This window comes from Molothrus aeneus, chromosome 19 (assembly GCF_037042795.1).
Source record: "Molothrus aeneus isolate 106 chromosome 19, BPBGC_Maene_1.0, whole genome shotgun sequence".
Lineage (NCBI taxonomy): Eukaryota > Metazoa > Chordata > Aves > Passeriformes > Icteridae > Molothrus > Molothrus aeneus.
Window position 1 is genome coordinate 7,775,097 of NC_089664.1, and position 13,695 is coordinate 7,788,791.

Below are 13,695 nucleotides of genomic sequence, written 5' to 3' on the forward strand. Positions count from 1 at the left end.
ATCACCAGCCACACACGCCAAGTGGATACAAAGATGCCATTGTTTTATTTTGATTGTTTTCAAAAATCAAAACATTTTCAAACACAACTAAGGTACAAAATACAGCATAAAATGAGAATTTATACTTATTTCTTTTTTTTTTCCACATAGAAAGCAAAAATATATTCAGAATGAATTCCAGAACACTTTGCAGAGCCAATTGGTAGCTGACATCCTGCTTGTGAGAGCTTCTCAGCCACAGGGAGAGGTCACTGAATTTCTGGGAGATGCACAAGTACAGCAGTGTATGTAGGAAAACCAGAATCTTCTGCATCAGGACTCACAGTTAATAAGTCTGCACATTGTGCTGCCTAGAAGTATCTGATAATGCCCTCCACCTAACTGTGCCCCTGGAATACTGAAGGGGACAGCAACAGTTCCCTTTCTAGGGTCTTTTGTTGGAAAGGGGACTTGATTTTTGCAGAGGAAACTGGTCAATATTTCAGACTAGTCTGTCATCCAGCTCCTTAGTTAGACAGGACACAAGGAAGTTGAGAAAGACAAGGGGCTATGGCAGGAGTAGTTTGTGTCATTTATAAATACTATGAACATCAACAGCAGTTCAGGTATCTGAGAGTGGCTGCCTTGATCAGTCTAGAACCGTTGTAAGACCTGCAGTGGAACAGTGAAAATCTCCTGTGCTGCAGATCTGGGACTGAAAGGACCAGTTTGTTTAGCCAGGAAGAGTCAGGAAGACAAAACACTTTGAGCTGAAGACTTCTCTTGCAAAACTTCCTTGAAAAAAAAGCCATCAGTGACCTGACCTTAATGCTGAATTCCCCTCCCATCAATCTGGAGATGGGGGTTGGACTAATGATCTCCAGAGGTCCCTTCCAACCCTAACTATTCTGGGATAGCAACTGGTTTCCTCCAGCAGCAGCACATCTTGCCCTTACAGAGGCTATTATCCCCTTAGGATGATGAAATCACTGGTTTAACTTTCAACAGCGCTCTTCTATTTTTCATTAGTTCTTTCAGCCCAGTTTTCTCTCTTAAAAAACAACTGTTTAACTGAACTGTCCAGGTGAGTGTCCTTATCAGGAGACCCTGGGGAACAGCTCCCACTGGAGATGTTCAGCTGAATTCCTCCTTGAACAAAGAGCTGAGCATCTTCCTCAGGGGAGGCAACAGAGCAAGGAATCAGTGTAATGGCAGGAAGTTGGTAGGGCTCATGCTGTCTAGAATTCCTCCACAATCTAGTGAAACAGGTTCACACCTAGTTGACTAAGAGAGGACAAAAAGCCTCCCCTGAGCAGCACTAAGCATGGTCATGGCACAGAGGTTGTGGCACTGAGAAGCCAAACAGGGCCTTCCTCTCCTCACCCTCCCAAGCTCCTCCCAGGGAAGGTTCACCCCTGGCTGTTTCTTCACTGCCCAGGCTTTGCACTCACATTCCTCAGCTATAACCGTTTGCAGAGTTGGGAACAGGGGCCACTTCCACCTTTCCACCCTGCACAGCTCAGGGTGCTCTGAGGTGGCAGAGGAGGAGGGGCTGTCCTGGAGAGCTCAGCAGCCCAGCTCTTCATTCAGCTGGGACTCTCACAGCCAAGAGACTGCCAGAAGTGAATCTAAGAAGCAAAGACTACAGATTAGGAGATTGACTGCTCTCATCTGGCAAGTACTGAGTGCACAGAAGAGGGGAGTTTCTGTAATTCTCAAGACATTTTCACCATTAACCTGCAATTCAAATATGAATTTGGGGTATATATGGATAGAAGCTGGTTAATAGCAGAAAGGAGCTTTTATTATGGAACCTGCAGCACAATTTGGCTCCCTTCTTGGGAATTCAGGAGGGGCAACTTTTGGGGAAAGAATGTAGAATAAAGAATTCTTTTGGCACAGAAATTTCACAGAATCTTATGTTCTGTCTCTTCAGGATTATCTCCCCCACTTCCTTTAAATCTGATTAGCAATACAGGATTCATGATTAACAATACAGGATTTCCCCTTGTTCCCCTCAAGGGCAGAACTGGGACATGTTAGAAAATCCTCACCCTTTTCTTACCCAGAAAGGAATACAACTACTTCCAGGGTTTTCTTTTTTGCCTTCTGTTCAGGAGCAGGAAAGACCCTTCCCTGCTGAACAAAAGGGAATTACAGGCCTCTGAGCAGCAAAATAACAGTGATTTTCTAGGTTTTCTTCGATGCTGCTTTCCACCTTGATAAGCAATGCTATAACCAGCCATGGAACTCCTTAAGCACAGGACAGTTTTGATAAGGGCAAGAAAGGGGATCCACTTTTTTTAGTTATAGCTACAACCCAACACCACACTGAATGATCCAGCTGTGTCTGCTCACCTTTCTGCAAATTTTAAGACATTGCTGACATTCCAGACAGCAACTGTTCTACTGCAATTCACTGAAGCATCAGCAAAATGCAGGTTCCTTGGGTTAGTTCCAAATCTAGGAAGTTAGAATAAGCCTAGGCAACATTCCTTGAAGAAACAGGATTTTATCTATTGTATTACTGGTGCCACAGTAAATCAAATTCAAAACATCTGTGCCTTTTATAGGAAGGGGGCATGTACGTGTAAAATGCTGGCAGTTTTTGTTGAATCCATAGAGAATCAGTTCTGGACTTAGTACAGTATGTCCCAAGAAGTGTTGCTATTCCTGTTACCACTCTTTTTTCTTCTCATCCATGGAGACTCCACCAGGACCCAGTGCAACCACAAGGAGGAGCCCTCCAATGACAGACATGGTCTGGAAGAAATCGTATTTGAGGAAGTCGTGCATGGGCTTGTAGGCTGGGACGGTCCAGAAGGCATTGAAGTAGATGTTGATGCCAAAGAGCCAGATGACCAGAGTCAAGGCAGCCAGCTTAGTCTTGAAGCCAATTGCCACCAAGATAATCAGGGCTGTGCCCACAATGTTCTGCAGAATCTGCAAGGAAAAAAAGCCATTAAAAAAGCCATTTACTTACACAGTTCTTAAGTAGACACACTAACATCAAAATAAAATAAAAATATTTTTATTTTTATACACCAGAGCAGAGTTTTTAAATAAATACACCAAAGCAGAGCTTGGATAAGTTCAGTTGTCATGGCACAGGTAACCTAATAATATTTTCTAAAGTATTAATTTTTGTCACAGACCTATTTTATGAAAGGATCCTAGCAAAAGGATTTTTCTCCTGAGAAGCTGAGAGGCCTCAGAAATGAAATGTAAACAATGGTTATCTGCTGCTGTGGAATGCAACAGGTAGATCTGTGATTGGTCTCATGTGGTTGTTTTTAATTAATGGCCAATAACAGTCCAGCTGTCTTGGACTCTCAGATCAGTCACAAGATTTTATTATCATTCCTTTCTATTCTTTTCAAGCCTGCTGATGAAATCCTTTTTTCTATTCTTTTAGTATAGTTATAATATATAATTTTCTTTTAATATAATATATATCATAAAATAATAAATCAGCCTTCTGAAACATGGAGTCAAGATTCTCATCTCTTCCCTCATCCTGGGACCCCTGCAAACACCGCACAAATTTTAATTAGAGATTTCAATAAGCATTGAGCAGATCCTGCAGCCCACCTGGGCGCTGGTGCTACATTCCAGTTGCTCAATTCATACTTTAATGCTGAGATACTTACAGAAAAGAAGTTCATGTCAAAGTGTAGCAGTGTCATGAACATGAGGACGAGCAGCACACGTCCCCCCAGCTGCATGTACTGCTTTGGGGAGCTCTCCCTCATGGTGGGGACACCAGCAAACATGCTCTTCCCCTCCGAGCGGGACTCGGCCAGAAGCAGCAGCAAGCCTCCCCCAAGGGCAAGATTCCTACACAAATGGGGAAAAAGAAAAAAAAAAAAAGCAGTTTAGTACAGCTTGCACTGATCTATATCTGTAAAGTCTTATCTGACAATTTCAGTGAGGATCTATGTGAGAGTGAGGAGTGACTTGCTGTGCACTGTGGGATGTGTTGGGTCTGTGTCAGACTTCCCAGCCCCAGCAGCACTGAGCACAGCCAGGATTTGTGGGAACACAGCCTGCCAGGGAAGTCCAGCACCCACCACTCAGGCACAGTTGCTTCAGGGGCTGTTACAACACGAATTTCGTTGTGTTCAAGTTATTCTGTACCTCAGGTTTAGCCATATATGCCAAAATAGTTCAGAGGTTGCTTTGAGAAAACAGAGCAGCAGCACTGCTGAAAAGTTACACATTGACAGGGCTGTAGTAAGCCCAGAGTGCAGCTCTTGTGCTGGCCTCCCCTCAGAGGGGTGCAAAGGCAACAGCCAGCCATCACTCAGGGCCTGACAGGAAAGCTCAGGTTTATAATCTTGTCTTCTCCTTAGGGAAGGTGTTAAGAGGTTTAAAATCCCAGAAACCGCTCCAGTGACCACATGCTGTAGTTTTCACAGAAAATGGCTTCAATCATGCAGAAACAGAGTTGCTATTTTGGCCATTTAGGAAATAAAAGCAACTCTGATCAAGTGTAGACAGTTGGTTGAGCTCTCAGCCAGGTTAGCAGCAGAAGCACTTGGATCCTAGAGGGTTAGGATTAGTCTTTCCCTTCCTGAGCCTGCTGCCTACTGTTTAACACCCTGAGTTTTTCAGGAGCTATCATTTCTTCTTCAATGTAAATGCATCACTTGTAAAATCTTTCTAGTAAATATTATGTACAAATGTCACTTCCTCTGCCCCCAAGTGTCAGTTTTCATTCTGTTTCCATAAAAACTTCCAGAAGCAGGCATACCTCATCAAGAACTTCAGGTCCCATAGAATGCTGTATGCAATAGTCTAGGCAAAGAATAAAACAGGTTAAAGCACCATATAAATGACACTGAAATTCTGAATTTCTGTTACAACCTCAAGTCTGTATCAGCCACAGCAGAATTTGATTATAAATACAATATAGTGAGGGAAACAAGGTAATTACATCAGTGTGGTAATGAGTCCATGTAACACAGGGAAGGGAAGGCAGAATTGGATTTGTGCTTTAGGACCCCCCAAAATTCCCTCATTTTGTAGGGGAAGGATGCTACTAGATAGGGTCCTTTGTGATGGGAACACAGCTGCAGGCCAAAGCAACTGCAAGTTCCACATTTGGCTCATTAACTGACATCCAGGTAAATTGCCAGTTACTTCTGCTAAATTGGTCAAGGTCAAGTATTGAATGAATGTCTCCAAGCTGACTAATTGCAATTACATCTATTGGGCACATCAGGAGAACAGAAGCAGCAAAATAGTTCAATGCCATCAAGGACTGGCACTAAGCCAGGGTGGAGAAAAATTCCAGGCTTGAAAGTTATATTTAAACATGTTGGGAGTACTGGGGCTAAGAGAGATTTGAAAAGTACAGTTTAGAAGGGATGAAGATTTAAGCCTCCTACCTGTAATGCTATAATTCCAAACAGTCCAAAGCAGGCATATTGCACAAAGTTCCTACTCAGCACCAGGATACAGCCACCTGAGGTGGGGAAATTGAACACAGTTACACTTGGAAAAGCTCCTGCAGGAATGCCAACTTGGATTTTCCTTTCTCTTTTGTGAAATAACTGTTAGGACCATCAAGCTGTATTCCTTTTCCTTAAAAGGATTAAAACCCAAAACCTTTCTCAAAACTTCCATCAGAAAGCACCAACAACCTTTGTCACTTGAACATGAGGACTGGCAACTGCATTAAATTAAGGTGACTCTCTACACAAAATAGTGAGGGCAAAAAATCTAAATCAAGACACAAAATAGGAAATTGGCAATCAAGAACAGTAAATCAGGGACACAATATAAACAGAACAGGATTTTTCCTCTCTCCTGAAGGAAAGGCTGTTCTGGCAGCCTGAACCCACCCAGCAGTGCATTCCTTCTGGGATTATTTTGATTGCTGGGTTTTGGAAAAATTTCTGACACAAGCACCTCACTCGGGCTTAAATGCACCCTCTCCAAGGTAAGATTTTGCCTTGGATATGAATGCCATAAAAAAGGAGGCTGAGAAAGCCTCAATATTGCCTTGTTTAAAAGAACAGGAGTATTTAATTTAGAGCACTCTGGGTGTGGCTTACATGGATGCATGTACAAAACTGAAACCAGATTGACCTGATGGATTCTTGGCATCTCTGACTCAGAGGCAGTGTGTCACAAGAAACTCTCTATGACTGCTTCCAGGAAAGGCTGAAGCAAGTCAGTTCAGAGCTCTTTTCATTCAGCCCATGTAGTACTATCATTTCTGAGCTGTCAGGAGCTATCAGGAAATCAGCAAGCCATCCCACATTGCCATGATTAACAGGGCTGCAGCCTGCACCTGAACAGCCCCAGAGCCACTTACTCAGCTGCCCAAAGAGGTTTATGATGACAAAGATGGAGGCCAGGAAGTAGCCACAGTTCCACGTGCCATCGATGTAGTCCCTCTGCTCGCTCCACTGGAACCACATGCGGATGCCATCCTCCAGGAAGGTGCTGATCAGGCACAGCCGGGCCACGTGGGGCAGGTACTGCTTGGTCACCCTCAGGAACTGCAGGGGCACACAGGCCATTAGCAGGGAAAGGGACACTGCAGGGATAACACAGCCCTGCTCTCTGCACACTGAGATCAGCAGTTCTCATGCACTCAGGGTCACCAACATCCAGAGAGAAACTGGGACTTGGATTTAATGAAATGCTTCTTCACACATTGGGAGCAGCAGGGGAAACCTGTTGGCATTCTCCACTGGACTAGGAGTTGGAAAAAAGCACAATCCAGCAGCACATTTCTGTGTCAAAAGGAACTGTGCTTTGATGGAGTTCTGGCTAATGAAGGCTGACCTTGGTTTTAGTTTCTCTATCTCAGGGTTTCATGTTACAGCACAGCTATCAGATAGCCCAGAGCTGAAAGGGCAATCCTGCTCCCACCCCTGTGCTCAGGCACTCAGCACCCTGAACAACCCAGATTCAGGGAGCCAGGCTGAGAGAAGACAAGTTCTGTACAAATTAAAAAAAAACAAAAACACCTAAATTGTTTGCTAAACTCATTCCCTCCAACAGCTCAGTGCAAACAAAGCACAGGTACTTGAGAAGCAGCTCCACATAACCACTGCATGGAACTGCACCCTCTGTCCTTTAAGCAGGTTTTTACTTCTCTTCAAAGGAGCATCTTCTGCAGAAAGGAAATAGGTTTATAGTGACAGTTCAGTGCAGTGGTTAAAAGGAAATTATATCATCATGCAACAGATGCTGAGCTATAGTTTTTGGGAATGGAAGATGGCACCCTTCATCTTGCAGGCTCCTGGATGAGTTTGCTCTGCAATTACAACAATTAAAGGAACAAATACAAAACTGCCAGAGTCTAGAGGGTCATGTTCTATAGGGCTGTGGGGTGCACAGGAAAGCTTATTGCCTCTGGGGTGGAACAAGTGTCTAATTGTCAACCCATTTTCTAGGCAGCACTGGTTATTACTTAATTGAGACTTCCAGCAGGAAGGAGACAAAAGCCACTTCTGACAGTTTATTCCTGCCAGCAGCAATCAGTCAATACTAAAAGCTATGCAAATGACAAGCCTAGCTCACTGTGCAATTACAGATTATCACAAGAAAAAAAAAATCAGCAAACATCCTTAATGGTCAATTAAATAGTTAATATTGGAACAAACTGCACTGTTGTACTACCTGTATCCAGAGTCTAAGGGTCGAAATTCACCTTAATCAAGTGCATTTAAGTGCAGCTGTACTCTGCCTCCTGAAGGCTGCCACTTCAGGCTTTTTTAAGCCATGTCAACAGTTGGATGAATGAGTCAGAAGAGAATTTCTGATCTTTGTCACTCACTGAATGAGACACACATCTTGGTTTACAGCTTTCCTCCCTCCTGGGTTTCACTGTGAGGTCGAGGAAACTTGCTGAGGAATACTAAGAATAAAGTTCTTACAAACCAGAAGTCGTTTGTAAGATACAGAACAAAAAACTTTGGTCTAGAAAGAAATGAAAGAAGACAAGTGCTGGGGATTTGTAAGGAAAGGATAAAAACAGTGATGTGGAAAGGCTGAAAAAAGCAGCAAATAGAGAACATCTTCCTCCAGGCCTCATCTTTGCTGTTTTGAAGTGGAGTTGAACTCATTTCCCCCTTCCACAGAACCATGAGGAGCACAGGTGAAGGATCCAAGAAGACATTTAACATTTACCTGTTCTCTTGGCACACACAGAGGGAATTTAACACTGGCCATTAAACACGAGTGCACATATCCAATGGGCTCCAGACAAGTCAGAAAAGCTGCAGCCCATGGCTGCTCCAGTGCTAAGCAACCTCAGAGCACACACATCAGCCCTGGGCACCCACAGCTCCTGGAGCTGCACTCAAATTGAAAACCCCTGCACACAGCAAACTCAAATAAGCTTCAGAAACAGCCTGTGGGGAAAGAAAGCCAAGCCAAAAGAGCCAGGAGATCCAGAGGGAAAGGAAGAGAACAACTACACCACAACTATAGGAAGAGAATCTTAACAGGCATCAAATGATCTCACAATTAGAGGATCTGGGTGTAAATCACTCGAGTAATTTTTAACTAAAGGTGGAATAAATGACAAGAAACAGGAGAGCTCCAGCACTGGGACTCAATGAATAGCACCCTGGGTTTGGCCCTGCACAGCAGCAGCACTGTGTGGCTCCCAAGCTGCACCCTGAGTCCACTTCCTTTAAGATTCACACAGATAAAGCGGCACACATGGGAAAATTGCAGTTTGATATGTACAGCTAAGAAATGGGACCTGAAACACACCCTGCACTGAGCACAACACACCCAAATCCAAATCCACTGATGGAGGTGGCAGCAATAAACTCACAACATTAAAAAACTGCAGGGCTTTTTCTGCTCTGGGCTTTGCATCAACTGCTCTCCACATGTCCTGTCTCCTTGGAAGAAGTGAAACATCATGAGGAAAGACAAGAAAACGCTAAATAAAACTATTTTAAAGAAGAACAGCTGGTTCTGTGCTGGCAGCCAAGGCACTGACATATGCCAGAGGGGCTTTGTGTTGCCACTTCCCCCTCTAATGGGATTAGGAAGGCAAAGATAGATTTAAATGCTCCTTTAAGTTTAACAACCAAAGATGTACAAGAAGATCCAGGGATCCCTTAATCAAAGCTCTGCTCAACCCCCCCTTTTTCTAAAGGGGGACTGAAATTTTCAAACCCATAAAGGCCTGACCAAAAGAGAGGCAATAAAGTGATTCATTTGGTCCCAACCTCCAACAGTTTCAAATTTGCTGAAAGTCCACTCTGTTTTGATAAAAGTGTATAAACCATGGTACAATTACAGGTATTTCAAGTCCAATAAATGGACATGAGTTGGGAATTTTTGCAGGTATATTCTGTCCAGGCACAAAGGTTTTTCCTGTGTATTCTTGGATCAGTGAAGTTCTGATTATGGTGAGGAACAGCACATTGCTCATCTAGACAGAAACCCTCCTGAGCTGCACAGCATTATTGGTCTACAGCTTCTGATAAGGCATATCCCAAATATCTTGAACACTTTTAAGGGATTGCTTTTTTCTGGGAGAACAAATTCCTCCAGCAGCCTGGGACACCACTGACCATTCCTGGAAAAGGATGCTCAATTCACAGAGAAAAACAAAATCACTTTCTTTTACCAGCTTTGATACATTCACTCCAAGAGATCCCACCCCAAAATCATAGGGACAGCAAACCCATCACATTCATTAGCCCAGAGCCTACAAATACTGTAAAAAACTGGGAACAGGCTTTCCCATTTATTTCCAAAGGCAGGAAGAGGGCTCTGACCCACTATTGCCAGCAATATTAATTAGGTTTTTAATTGCAGGAAGATTTCTCAATGCTCTTCCCTTCTGAAGTGTGCTTTGTACCAATTCCCTTTTCCAAAAGGCTATTTATTAATGAGACCTTTAAAATGGTACTTTTAGTAATTTATTGCATTCTACTATCATTCTTAATGGGAAAATTTTTCCTCAGCCTAACCAGAACAGGCTACTTGGCTTATAATGATAAACAATCAGTGCATTGCCATGACAAAGTTCTAGAGAATATTTCCAAATTCAGTTTTTTTAATCTAACTGACAAAGTTCAGACTAACAATGAAATGTTCTCTTCTCCCTTCCATTTTCTGCAAAATAGGATATTGAGGACAAGAAATAATGGGCTCAAATTGAAATGTAAACTGGAAATTAGGGAGAAATTCCTCCCAGTGAGGGTGGGCAGGCCCTGGCACAGGGTGCCCAGAGCAGCTGTGGCTGCCCCTGGATCCCTGGACAGGGCTTGGAGCAACCTGGGAGAGTGGAAGCTCCATGGCAAGGGGCAGAACAAGAAGGGCTTTAAGGTCCCTTCCAACCCAAATGGTTCTGCGATTCTATATCAGAATTATCTGGACAAGATAGATCAGCATTTATCTTGGAAAATGAAATGAACTCCCCCAGTCTGGCTCTCCCTGCAGCCCTCTCACTGCTGTGCAATGACTCAATAGTCTCCTTGCATTTTTGTTCAGGAAACTTTTTTTTTTTTTGAACAGCAGAAATACCAAGCACCCACATTCCTAAGGATTTATTCCTACAGATTATTACAGACACTAGGAAAGTTGCCTGAGATCTGCTCCCTCTTAGGAAGGGATTACAAAGGAGAGACAATCCTAAACACTCTCTGCAGGCCCCAGACACAGCTATTTTCAGTACTTGGTGGCTCCACTGAAAGGGTTGCCAAGTAATATTTTAACAAAATCACTAAAAATCAGCTTAATTTCTGAGTATGTAAATTACTGAGTTAGTAGCACTGGGCTGGTGTTAGTGTCCCCTCACTGCAATTCCTTACAGCTCAGAGCAGCCTTTTACCAGCAATCTCACCCCCAGTACTGCCTCACTCGACCTGAACATGGAGATAACTGAACCAAGCGGAAAAAAAAAAATCCTCAAATTTTTCTCCTGCCAGTTCAGCTTCCCAGTTCAATGACACAAGTGCTGGTGAGAGAGAAAAGGGGAATGTAGCCTTGGGAGAAGTAGGACAAGCCCTTTCACTGACAACTGGCTGTCTGGCAAGCTTAGCTGCCTGGGAGCCAGTGCACAGTTCACCTCTGGATTAACAGCCACTTACCACTGCTGAGCATCTTGGCATCTAGGGCATAATTTGTTAATTCAAAGGGAAATTCCAGTATCTCAGAAAAGCTAAGCTTTACTGTTTGAATTTAAGGAACAGATTATTCTTGCTTTTGTAAGAGACATTCAGGATTTGCTGATAAGCCATGGAATTAACTCTAACAATTCTCCCACAGGGGTTTTATGCTACAGAAATTAAGACTCATTATGTGTTGAGCACTAGTACAGAGAGTGGAAAAAACAAGAACATCAGTGAGAATGCATTCAGCTCCCAGAACAGCCATTGTCCAGCCTCCACCAGGGGAGTTTCAACACAACTTCAGTCCAAACATTCCAAGTACTTTTTTTTAATCCAAGATGAACTAACAGCTCCTGTAATGCCAAGTGCTAACTTCACAATATATACCAAAGGTTAGTGTTTAGCAAGTCACTCCTACACTGGTGTGACACTGAGCTTTAGCAGCACAGACAGCACTGAAAGGTTCTGATTGAGCTACCAGGCAGAATTATCAGAGGAGTTATTATTCAGAACACCATAAAAATGCTTTTGCAATCTGCTAGTAAGAGGAGCAAAACTCTAAATTCTGCAGCTTAAGGCAAGACTCATCTTTAAACAGGATGTGGCCAAGCACAAGTGAATTTGTGCTATTTAAAACTCACTTCAGGAGGAGGCAAACTACATTTAAGCTGGACAGAAGAGCTTTCAGCAGAGTGAAAAAAGGGGTGTTAAGGACATCTAGAAATAACCCCAGAGGAATAAATAGAGAGGTGTTATAAAAAGGTCAGGACAAGCATTGCAAATTTTGGCAAGAAATGTGAACACTGCAGTGATGGTTTACTTTCTTCTCTAAAAGGAGCAAGAGGACAAGATAAACAGAGAATGACCAAGATAATCTAGATATCCCTTAAACTGAATATTGCACACACTACAAAAAGCTTTAATCTAAAACTCTAAATCGAGTTTTCCTTCTTCCATCTGGGGGTGGGGAGGAAGTGCAGAACAGGTTTTCCCAGTGAAATCAGTGAAAGACAGAGGCAGCACAGCCCCCTCAGAGCTGTGACGTGTTATTGTGCACCACACAACTCACACTAAATCACAGTGGTTGTAGAACCAGGCAGAATCAGATTTTCCAGCCAATTTGCTGAATATGATTACTTGCTGCTTCTCATTGTCGATTAGATGAATCACCATGACTGTGAAGATCTTTGCAACACCATCCCCAGCAGAGCAACTACTTACACTCAAAATAATCCTGTTGTCAGACATTGTAAGAGATCACAAACTTCTATTTAACAGAGAAATCACTCGGGCCTCCACTGAAATAAACGTAAGAAGGTTTACAAGACAACATCAGCTTGTTTGCTTTCCTTTTGCCCCAATCCTGAGCACAGCACCACGGTGCTGACCAACCTTTTCCAGTTTGGGCTTCCAGAAATACATCAGGGTTTCACAAAATCACAGAATGGTTTGGCTTGGAAAGACCCTAAAGCTCATTTTGTTCCAAACTCCAGCCATGAGCAGTGACACCTTCCACTAGCCCAGGTTGATCCAAGCCCTGTCCAGCGTGGCCTTGAACTCTGCCAGGGATCCAGGGGCAGCCACAGCTTCTCTGGGCAGCCTGTGCAGGGCCTCCCTACCCTCACAGGGACGAATTTCTCCCTAACATCCCATCTAACCCTGCCTGCTTGGATAACCCGGGCACTCTCCCATCCCTGCCAGCTCACACCGGTCCCCCACACCCCTCTGCGCCCTCTCCACCGGCCGGGACGGCTCCTGCTGCCCTTCCATTTAATCCCTCCCGAGAGAAGCGCTGTCCCCAAGGAGAACTCGCTGTCCGAGAGGCTCGGGCGCTCCCCCGAGGGCAGGGGCGGCCGCTGGGCCTGCGGCGGTGGGAGCCGGGCCCGGGGTGCCCTCGGAGACAACTTACAGGAAAAATGGAAAACAGAAACAAGTAGTGAGAAGGCAAAGTAGACCGGCTACAAGTCGAAAGAGAAGAAACTCAGGCTGGCTATTGGGAAGGAATTCTCCTCTACGAGGCCCTGGCACAGAGAAGCCGTGGCTGCCCCTGGATCCCTGGCAGTGCCCAAGGCCAGGCTGGACCGTGCTTGGAGCAGCCTGGGCCAGTGGAACGTGTCCCTGCTATGGCAGGGCTTGAACGAGACGACCTTTAGGATCCCTTCCAGCCCAAACCTCTCCATGGCTCTATAATTCCATAAACCCACCGCCCCGCCGCAGCGCGGCCCCGAGGCGGCAGCGACCCCGCCGCCATCCCGGCCTGCCTCAGCCGGGCCCCTCAGCGTGGCCCCGCCGCACAAAGGCCGCCGGGCGGGCGCGGGGAAGGCAGGCGGGCACGCACCTGGTCGGCGAAGTCCTCGGCGGTGTTCATAATGTCGTTGTGGCCCATGGCGGGGCCCGGGCTGGCTCGGGGCGGGCGGGGCGGTGGCGGGGCCGGGCCGCGCTCGGTGCAGGCGCTGCCACGTCGGACGGGCCGGGCCTTGCAGGCGCCGCCGCGCCGGCGCGCGGGGGGCGGGGCCTCCCCGCCGGGACACGCCCCCGGACACGCCCCTCGACGCTCTTAAAGGAGCCGCGCCCCCGCCGCACTCTTGTGTGAGAGGGGGTCTCACGCCCCCAGGGC

At 45.2% G+C, this 13,695-nt stretch overlaps 1 protein-coding gene across 1 annotated transcript; it reads right to left on the reverse strand.

Annotated features, from left to right (window-relative positions):
* Positions 1–22: 22 nt before the first annotated feature.
* SURF4 (surfeit 4) lies at positions 23–13,539 on the reverse strand. The gene is made up of 6 exons (XM_066562707.1): positions 13,417–13,539; positions 6,302–6,488; positions 5,370–5,446; positions 4,733–4,776; positions 3,630–3,816; positions 23–2,922 (listed from the first exon to the last, which is right to left on the reverse strand). Exons 1-6 carry the CDS (start codon positions 13,462–13,464, stop codon positions 2,656–2,658), a joined length of 810 nt encoding a protein of 269 aa, XP_066418804.1. The 5' UTR covers positions 13,465–13,539; the 3' UTR covers positions 23–2,655.
* Between the last annotated feature and the right edge of the window lie 156 nt (positions 13,540–13,695).